Source organism: Vulpes vulpes, chromosome 13 (genome assembly GCF_048418805.1).
Source record: "Vulpes vulpes isolate BD-2025 chromosome 13, VulVul3, whole genome shotgun sequence".
NCBI lineage: Eukaryota > Metazoa > Chordata > Mammalia > Carnivora > Canidae > Vulpes > Vulpes vulpes.
In genome coordinates, this window is record NC_132792.1 from 121,304,493 (window position 1) to 121,314,800 (window position 10,308).

General features: G+C 49.7%; 1 protein-coding gene across 16 annotated transcripts in view; it reads right to left on the reverse strand.

The window, feature by feature from the left end:
* The window catches only part of ENAH (ENAH actin regulator), a 140,565-nt gene extending 133,068 nt beyond the window's left edge, over positions 1-7,497 (reverse strand). For 7 of the 16 annotated variants that reach the window (XM_072732688.1, XM_072732684.1, XM_072732683.1 and 4 more), the window contains exon 1: positions 6,057-6,178. In XM_072732688.1, the coding sequence (XP_072588789.1) occupies positions 6,057-6,163 (107 nt within the window). In that variant the 5' untranslated portion in view covers positions 6,164-6,178. Of the gene's footprint in view, positions 1-6,056; positions 6,198-6,891; positions 6,978-7,189 lie in introns of those variants that run through there. The other 9 variants (XM_072732691.1, XM_072732690.1, XM_072732678.1 and 6 more) reach the window with 5 other exon arrangements.
* Positions 7,498-10,308: the final 2,811 nt, after the last annotated feature.

Genomic DNA, 10,308 nt, shown 5'->3' on the forward strand with positions numbered 1-10,308 from the left:
ACCAAGGTAACACAGATAACATAGAATCCACGGAGGACAGAAGATCAAGGGCCTCACGCACACAGTGACACCACTTCTGGAATTCATGCCATGAGATGCACCGGTTACCAAGACCAAAAGTTCTAGAAGGCCTTCACCCCTGGAAAAGTCCTCATCCCCCAGAGACAAAACTTCCTTGGGTGTTTGAGGGTAATATAGACCTACCCAAGAAACTTCACCAGCAGACTACACGGTCTTCTTCAGATTCTCTGGGACTGGCTTCATGTCCATGACCTCAGGCCTCCGCACCACTGGCAGGGCTACCAAAAAGAGGGCTCCGACGGCACTCAGGCCCCCAGGGACACCCCGGCTAGGTGTCCCCTTCAGCACTCCCACCTACCCGGCTGCCCACAGAGAAAAGCCCGGGGGGTTCGGCCTTCAATCTCTCTTCTTCAGAAATAGGAAGATGTCCATTTACAGCATTCGTCCAAAGTTGTACCAATGTCAGAAACCTGGTAAAGCGAATGGTATCATCTATTCTAGTGAATAAGTGAAAATAATAACACAGGGATGAAAGAGTAGGGTTGAGATATAACTCACATACCACAAAATTCACCATTTAAAAGGATCAAGTACAGTGGGCTGTACAACCGTCACCACCGTTTAATTCCAGAACATTTTCATCCCTGCAGAAAGAAACCCGGTGCATACCCACAAAAGCAGCCACTTCCCACTCCTCCTTCAGTCTCCCGCTCAGGCCCTGGCAACCGTTCATCTGCTCACAGCCTCTACAAGACGTGCCTCTGCTGGACAGTTCCTACCACAGGAGCCCTGGCACATGTGGCCCTGGGTGTCTGGCTTCCTCCACTCGCACCTTCCCGCCATCCCCGCCATGTGTCAGGGCTGCTCCTCCTGACAGTCAGATGCTGCTCCGCTGGGTGGGTACACCACACTCTGCTGCACCATCATTGGTCCGAGAACATCTGGGCTGTCTCCACTTTGTGACTATTACGGGTAATGCTGCCGTGGACATCTGGGTACAAGATTCTACATGGACACACGCTTTCATTTCTCTGGGGGTCTGTACCTGGGGGCGTAGCTGCTGGGTCAACAGTGACTCTGTGTTTAACTTTCTAAGGAACTGCCAGGCTGTGTTCCAACGCAGCTGTACCACTCCACACGGTTCTTCACATGGTTAACACAAACTGAAAAGAAGTGGGGGATTTACTCCTCTCAAGTCCATTTTATGTGCCGAAGACAGCGCCAGGGTTTTACAGAATTTCTAATTTAATATTCCCAACAATTCTATAATGCAAAAGGTATCTCCATTTTACAGAAGAAATTCAAACCTCAAACTATAACCTACTCAAAAATCAACGAATTGGCACACATCAAAATAGAACCCAAACTCAGGCTGACTTGAAAGCCTGTCCACTTCACCCTCTGCCAGGCAACCTGTACACTCCAATACATGCAACACACCGCTTCCCAGAATGATTCTTTGGAAAAGCTACCTGTTAACTAAATTTATTACAATCATTATAAAACAGAAGCTTCCCATGTACAGAAATTTCTAAAAAATATTAGATCTCTTGCATAAATCAGCTCCCTCATTTATGTTCTTTAGCAAATAACATTCACACATAAAATTATTGAAAACCTGTCTATAAACTGCCTAAATGTAAGAGAAGCTTTTCCATCAAAGTTCTACCAATGACAAAAAAATCTGGGTACCTTCTGCTATGGACTTAACTGTGCCCCCCAAAATTCATAGGTTGAAGTCCTAATCCACGATGTAACTACATTTGGAGACTGGACTTTAAGGAGGTAGTCAGGATTAAAAGAGGTCATAAGGGTGGGGCTCTAAATCCACAGGACTGGATTTATAAGACCTTATAGGAAGAAGAAAAGGGATCGCTGTCCCTGTGTCTCTGCCACATGACAACACTGCAAGAAGGCAGTTTACCTATGGACAGCGAGAGCCCTACCAGAACCCAGCCACACCACACGAGCACCATGGTCTCAGACACTCAACATCCAGAACTTTGAGAAAATAAGTTTTTGTGGTTTGAACCACCCAGTCTATGGTATTTTTTGTTATAGCAGCCTGAGCTAAGACATCTTCATGAGTATCAGAAACTACCCCATTATTGGTATTATTTTAAGCACTGGTAAGAATGCAAAGGATGCACTAAACGGAGCAGAAATAAGCTAACCCAATAGACACACAAAAGCTTTGTGCTCAAAAATATTTACAAGTCCCATGATCAGAAAGACTGAAAAACGGAATGATGACCCTTCTAACTCAGAATGTAATGAGGCAGTGCATGATCCTGGTATCCTCCAAAGGGCTTTGGAGTCAGACAAACCAGAGTCTCACACTCTTTTTGGCCATTTCTGAGCTTTGTATCTGGGTAAGAGACAAACTCTGCTACATGTAATTCCCTGTGGCCCAGATGCTGGCTTCTGTTTGAATTAAAGTAACAAATACTATGGGGTCTGAACCCAGTACAACCTAAAGAATGTTACAGGTGCTCCAAAAATGGTGGTTGTCACTGTCAGCGCACAGATTCTGGAAAAGGATACCGTGGCCAAAGCCAAGAGCATCCACTATTTGCTAAATATTTTACCAATACCATAAATATAAAAATGCCACCCCTGCCCTCAAGGAGCTTACAGGAAAAGGGACAGAGAGATCCAGATATTTACAAAACAATGTAATAAATGCAAAAACAAAAAAATATACAGAGTATATGGGAACACAGGGGATTGGCTGGGAGGTAGATAAATCTGGGACACATCCCAGGAGGCTGACAAAGAATTCCCTTGCTTTCTACTCCAGAAAGCTTCCTAAGACTTTACTTAGGGAACCACCTACTGAGGTACAGCCCAACTTTCTTTTTTTTAAGGTTTTTTTTTTTTTTTTTAAGATTTTATTTATTTATTCATGAGAGAGAGAGAGAGGCAGAGACTCAGGCAGAGGGAGAAGCAGGCTCCATGCAAGGAGCCCGACATGGGACTCGATCCCAGGTCTCCAGGATCACACCCTGCAGCACTAAACCGCTGTACCACGGGGGCTGCCCTCAGACTCTTCTTTAACTTTTATTTACACGCAATCCCATCCATCAATTGGGAGGGAGAGTGGATTTAAGTGACACAGAAAGAGTTTACTTCTCTTTCTCCCTCACAACCACATAAAAATTGAAATCACATTTTCCCCAAATCCTTGTTACATCCATGATAAAGACTGGATGTTTTACAAGTTACACAATCACCCTAGATTTAAGCAGGCTGTAGGGTAAACAACCCAAACCATCAGTCTGGGATGTCCTTTCTTCTATACCAGCCAAATGGGGTCTGCCTACTTATGCTTATTCCAACCAGGCTAGCTAAGTATCCAAAACCTTGAATACCATACAAACTTCAGTAAATTTTCTCCATTAATCCAAACTGTTACTCAAGATTTATTCACTTACTAAACACCTAAAACACAAACTGATGCCTAAATACAAAGTACTGGCATTCCACCAAAAATGCAAATTTGGCTCCTGCCCCTAAAATAAACCTCTGTGGGAAAGTCACACATCCAAAAACCACAGTATAAATGAAGACCAGTGAGAACAGACACTAGTATTTGCATCCTTTCATAGGTATCTCACTTGACACTTGACAACATCACAATCCTGTGACAAAACAATATCTCCGTTTTTACCAGTCTGCTTAATTAATGAGCAAATCCTGAATATTCTGAGCCCTGATCCTACCACGCTCTAAAATATGTATTAAAGCTTATCGTTACCATAAAGGAAGGCAACAAAATCATAACAAGTATCTCAAACACTCCACACGGGAAGATATGTAAAAGATCAGTTTCCTCACTTATGAAATAAAAGATGGCAGGACCAGATTAGGTGATCAAATAAGGAGCATTTCAGGAAACACTCCCGCTGCCACTGTGTGGGACCACACATGTACCAATCAAACCCTGATGATGAGAAAGAACATCACGCACTCTCTCCCGCCAAGTCCAGGATTGCATTTATGTCCCTATCAACAAGGGAGCCACTATCAGGGGGAGTAGATAAGCAAAATGTAACCCACTTGACATCCGTGAACTAGAAAAGACCTAGAAAGGTAAAGCAAACTACCCAAAAGTTTTATAGAACTAGTCTAAGAGCTAAGCCCTGAAAACAAGAGGAACATAATTGTACGCTGCCATAAAGCATACAAAGCATCTTCTCTTCCACTGCCATTTGACCCTCACTACCACCCAGGCAATAAGTCTCCCCACTTTTACATATTTTAAAATGTGGATCAGTGAAATCATGTAATTAGGTCCAGGTTATCCAGCTAGTAAGTGGCTTCCATGAAGCCTCACAACCTTACGGGTGCCCTTCCATTTTAACATGCAAAAGTCACAGAATAGTGAGTGGAAGCACAGCAGGACCCAAGAATGTCAATCCAAAAACTTCCAGGCTCCTCTTACCTACTAGCCTATGTGCAACCGTGTTACATCAGATAAGCTCCTTCTTCCATAAAAAAGGATCTTGAGGCCCCTGGGTGGCTCAGTCCATTAAGCATGCGACTGTTGATTTTGGCTCAGGTCATGATGTCAGGGTCATGGGATCAGCCCTGCACTGGGCTCTGTGTTCAGTAGGGGCCCGCTTGACATTCTCTCCTTCTGACCCCCCCCTCCCCGCCCATGTGCTTGCTCTCTAAATAAAATTAATAAATAAATCTTTAAAAAGAAAGCTCTTGAGTAACCAGCTAGTTAATAAAAAAGCAATCATTTTAAAAAAGCAATCTTTTAAAAAAAGGCCTACACTCTGTTAATATTACATATATACATACCTACCTCAAACACAAATCATCATTTTGCAACATTTTTTGCAACATTACATAAATGAAAAATAGTAGAACTGAGGAGCTAGATGTTAAGCTAACAAAACTACCAGCTTTTTGGGCCTCCACCTTTTCCCTTTCTTATAGAAGAAGACAGTTGTTAAAGAATCTTCCTTAAACTAAGTATTAGCCAGTAATTCCATATACAGCTTTTTACATGTATAGAATGCCTTTAAGACTGTCTCAGGAATGTAAAGCATTATCCAGTTCCAATCTGCCTAGGAATATTACACCCAGGGAGCCTACTATTCCTGAAATTGAAGTCATCTGAGAGATCTTATCACAAATATTTAAATGGCAACATATTCATCATATCCTCTCTTTGGAATTCTGACCAACTTAATGGAAATTCCTGCCCATGCATTCCTATTTCTGGATGGACTTTAAACCATCAGAACTACTCCTTAATATAATTTAAAGACTCGACACGGTAACACTTCTGTCGTTCAGTACTTAAAAGCATCATTGAGATGAAGTCCAGTATTAATGCAGCCCTGAAATGCCCTTTCTTAACACCGAAATATCCCAAAGCTTTCTGCAACCAGCACAAGAACCTTTTACTTCCATACCAAAGCAGCCTACTTTTACAGGGATCTAAGGAAATGCGTACACATGAGCTGCACCAACCACCTGGCAAATAATCCAATCCCTACCAAGTGAAAAGCTGATCCTCTTTTGTGCTCTTAAATTATTCAAAATTAGCCTACAAAGAATTGCTGTGGACTACCCGAACAAACCTTTCAGACCTGTGCACCATGTTCTGTTTTTATGCTACTGGAAAGCATCAGTGCAAACTTCCTTCTCCAAATTTAGTAAGGCACAGAGCAGGAGCTTAGAAATTACAAATTACTCTGCATTAGAAAAGGAACTTTTAAAGTGAAGAATAATTTACCTGTGACAGACTGACAACTATACGTGATAGTGATCAAACTTCATTAAATACCCAAAACTTTTTTTTTTTAGTACATAACCTCTGAATCAGAAAGCTTTATGATGATTTTACTTTAAAATACCCCAGTTTTTGCTGTTTTACATTTCTCAATGTTGACATAAATTTACCCCAAAATCGGAGGTGGGGGGGAGGACTTGTAACCTCTGGCCTGCAAGGCTCCTTTCAGCACTGAGTGTTTCAAGCAGAAATGAACACTACGTGGTATTAGAAACTATATCGTTACCTATGTTTTATTACAGTTCCTGCGTTTCCAAGGACGTCAGTACCCGGATAAAGAACTATATACTCCAACCCAAGGTTCAAGTTTTTCCAGCCGAATTTCACAGACATGATGTTTCCGGGTGTGCAGGTCATAATTACATTTTAAACGGACCCATCACATTTGAACATAAGTTGTGTGGCATGACTAAGGAAAAGGGGTCACTCAGAAATCCGTATTTTTAAGGCCAAGAAAAATCAGGCTTCCTAACTCGGAATCAGAGAAAAGCTCATTCAAATTCCCAGCAAGCTGAAGCGGAAAGCCGAGCGAGATCACTCAAAAATACATCTTAAACACAAAAATTGGAAAGTGTTCAACCTTGAGAGGAGGAGGGAAAAAAAAAAAAAAAAAAGGAAACGAAGAAAACTAGCGTTTAAGACGGAAACTACTCAAACGGAGCGAGAATCCCAATGACATGACATTTTCTCCCAGGGCGGCGGTAATCCGGAGGGTCTCTGCGCCGCTGGCCCGTCGCGCCGAGCACAAAAGGGCTGGGCCGCCGCGCCCCGGAGCCCCCCTCGCGGCCCGAGCAGGCCCGCGGGACCCCCAGGCGGGCGCGCCGGCCCGCAGCCCCCGCCCCAGGTCGCGCGCAGCCCCCCGCAGCCCGCCGCCCCTCCGGCGCCGCCCCCCGCCCCGGGCCGCCGACGCGAGCGGCCGCCGCAGCGCCCCGCGGCCCCCGCCCCGCCCCGCCCGGGCCCCCTCCCGCGCTCCCCGCACCCGCCGGGCGCGCAAAGTTTTCCGCCGCCCCCCGCCCCCCGCCCCTCGGCTCCCGCCGGGAGGAAGGCTCACGACTCCTCACCTCCGCCCCGAACAATACCCGTCTCCCGGCAACGCGCACGCCGGGGCCCGCGCCCCCCTCCCCGTCCCCATCCCCGCTCGGGGCCGGCCGGGCGCGGGGCGCGGGGCGCGGGGCGCGGCGGTGGGGGGGGGGGGGGGCAGCCGAGCAGGGCCTCGGGGACGCCGGTGCGGAGCGAGGCCCGAGGGACAAAGGGCCGGGAGCGGCGAGGCCGGGCGGCGCCCGCCGGGCTGGGGGCCTGCGCGGGGTCGCGGCGCCCGCCGCACAATGGCCCGCCGCCCCCGCGCGCGCGAGCCCTCACCTCATGGTGCCGGCGGCCGGGGCGCGGGGGGCGCGGAGCCGGGGCCTGTGCTCCGGGGGCGGGGACGTGGCTGGCGGGCGGCGGGCGGCGGGCGGCGGGCGGCGGGCGGCGGAGGACCGGGGCCGGCGCTACACCATGGCCCCGCACAAAGCGGCGGCACCGGCCGAGCGCGGGAGACGCGGCGGAGGCTGCGAGGGCGGGGAAGCGTCGTCCCCGTGCGGGAGCGCCCGGCCGCCCTGGGAGGGAGCCCGCCGCCGGGCCGAGTGCAGGCGGCGCCGCTGCCGCGGAGGAGAGCCGCGAGCGCCGCGCGGGGCCGGGGAGGCGGGGCGCGCGGCCCGGGAGCACGCAGGCGCCGCCCTCGCTCCCGCCCCCGCCCTCCCCCTCCCCTCGCTCCCCTCCCCTCCCCCTCGCCGCCCCCTCCCCCTCCCCCTCCTCCTCCCCCCTCCCCCCGGGGCGGGGGCGGGGCGGGGCGGGAGAGCCCCGGGCCGGCCCCCGGGCCCAGCCGGCCTGCCGAGCGCGCTCGGCTGATCGGCTTTGTGGCTTCTGGCCCACCGCCTGCGCTTCCCCGCGGCCGGGCTGCCGGGGGGCTGCGGGCGGTGCGGGGGAGCTGCGGGAGCTTCCGAGGCTGCAGGAGGTGCAGGGGGTGCGGGGGACTGCGGGAGGTGCAGGGGGCCACGACGGCTGCGGGGAGGTGCAGAGAGTTGTGGGCGGCGCGGAAGGCTGCAGGGAGGTGCTGGGGGTGCGGGGGCTGCGGGGGGCCGCGGGAGGGGGACGCCTAATCGCGCCCCCGGGGCCGCATTGTCTCTGGGCCGGCCCGCGCGCCGCACGGGGGCGGGTATGACCTCATCCCGAGCGGTGGGGGTGGGGGTGGGGGTGGGGCGGGGGGAGGGGAGTTGCCGCCGGGGTGGGGCACGGGCCGGGGCCGGGGGGAACCCGGCGACAAGGGGGGGGTCTAGGGTCCTGTCTTTTACTGGGTACCAGGTCACCTGCTTTGAAAGGTAACTGCGGAGTGCGGGCGCCACAAACTCGTGGAGAGCCCGGAGGCGGGGGCCGTCCTCCAAGGAGGCAGAATGGATGGTGTAGGAGGCGGTCGGCCTCCAAAAGCAAATCTACTAATCAAGTAAGAATTCAGACTGGACAAGTGACAGGCATCCTGAAGTCCCGAGGAGGAGGAGGAGGAGGAGGAAGGGGAGGGGGAGGGGGGTCCACTGTACAAAAGGTGGCTGCGATGGAAAGCACCGGGTTCCCAGTACCGCACCATCCTGTCCAAAATGGAGGACCTAGCATGACTCCAGGAACCGATTCAAAAGTTTTGGTGTGTTATTTTAAGATGGAGGTACAATTCCAACTGTAGTTCTGACACTTGAGATCATTTACACTTGCAAAAGAAAAGCCAGCAAGTGACAGTCATGCCTGGTCAATGCCTGACTCCTCTGTAATGGAACTGTGCGGCCCAGTTTTAACTATAAAAAGCTGCCTGGTTTCAGACTCCATACCGGGTGATTTTCCTTTGGGAACCTGCAGCCTCAAACCAGCAGCCCTAGAGAAGCAGTGACCTGGAGCTATGGCAGAGGACCAGGGTGGCCTCAGGTGGTGGTGGGAAGCACGAGCTCCGTGAGGCTGCTTTCGCAGAGCATACTTGGAGAACACTAATTTCCACCCACACAGCTAATTACAGCTTACCGCCACAGAGTATTGTATTCAGGGATCTCCAAGCACTGATAATACCCTGGCCAGTCAACTGTCCTTGTTGCCATATTGCAAGCAGAGACGGAGGCAGGGAGCTCCAGAACTGGATGAGTTAGTGCACTGGGCCCCGTTAGCTGCCAACTATGAGGCCCATCCTCTTGCCATAGCTACCAACTATGAGATTCATCCTCTTACCATAGCTACCAACTATGAGGTCCATCCTCTTGCCATAGTTACCAACTATGAGGTCCATCCTCTTGTCATAGCTACCAACTATGAGATCCATCCTCTTGCCATAGCTACCAACTATGAGGTTCATCATCTTGCCATAGCTACCAATGATGAGGTCCGTCCTTTTACCATAAACACTCACCGTAATTTATGTTGTTAAAACGCGTGCCCCTCAAAGATTCGCCTCCAAATTAACCAAAGAGCATTTGCTGTGGAGGCTTTTTTCTTGGAAAAATAATAAGACACACTGAACCATCTTGAGGGAAGTATTAATAAGACATGCTCGACCACAAAGCACTCACACCAATCTGCCTTCATCCATTCACAGCACCACAATAAATCCAGCAGAGCTTAGGTTTCAGGGAAAACTCTCACAAAGGGCCGAAAGGGGGTGGAGATTTTGCTGTAATGACTCAGACCACCTCCTGCCAGAGAATGCCTTACTGATGACTCCATAACCTACTTCTCATTTGTGAAATTTAATCCATCCCGCACTCAGTGATCTATCACATCATCTCTATCCTAACAGCAAACATTCCAATGGTATGGGCACCAAATTAAGCAATCCGAGTGGAAAATGCTGCTCTTATTTTCTACATTTATTAAAAATGTACCGGCCAAGAATCTTGGCTGCCTACGACCATTTCCATCCTTTGGCGTGGCAGCTCGCCAGCTCGCGAGTTGGTCATACCATTGCCTTTGGATTTAGATATTGCAATGGGCGGCCTGACCTCCAAAGGTCGTTCTGTAGAAGGACAATTTGTTGCTTGTGACAAAATGTTGTTGCTTCTCATTCATATTTGGTTCAACAGTCCAAGAGGGCAAAGAAAAACTTGAGCTGGGAAATCACAGACTAATTCTGGTCATAGAGCAAACTTTGCAGAATGTGTTGCCATATAGAATAAAAGAATTTTAGAGATGGAAGGAATCTTAAGTCCCTCCCACTCATTTTTCCAAAAGCAGAAAGCGAGACCCAGAGAGGCTAAGTAAACTGCCCACTGTCACACAGCTACTTGGTGGTAGAATTTAACCCCATGATTTCCAATGACTGCTCCTTCCACCACATCATACTACCTAACAATGGCAAAACTAACAGTGGGGTGAGGGAGTCAGAGGTAATGCTGAGTCTCTTCTCATAAACCCTGCTTTAAAATAGGCTGAGATTATGTGTTGCTCAGCAGGATGGAGAAAATGGTCCT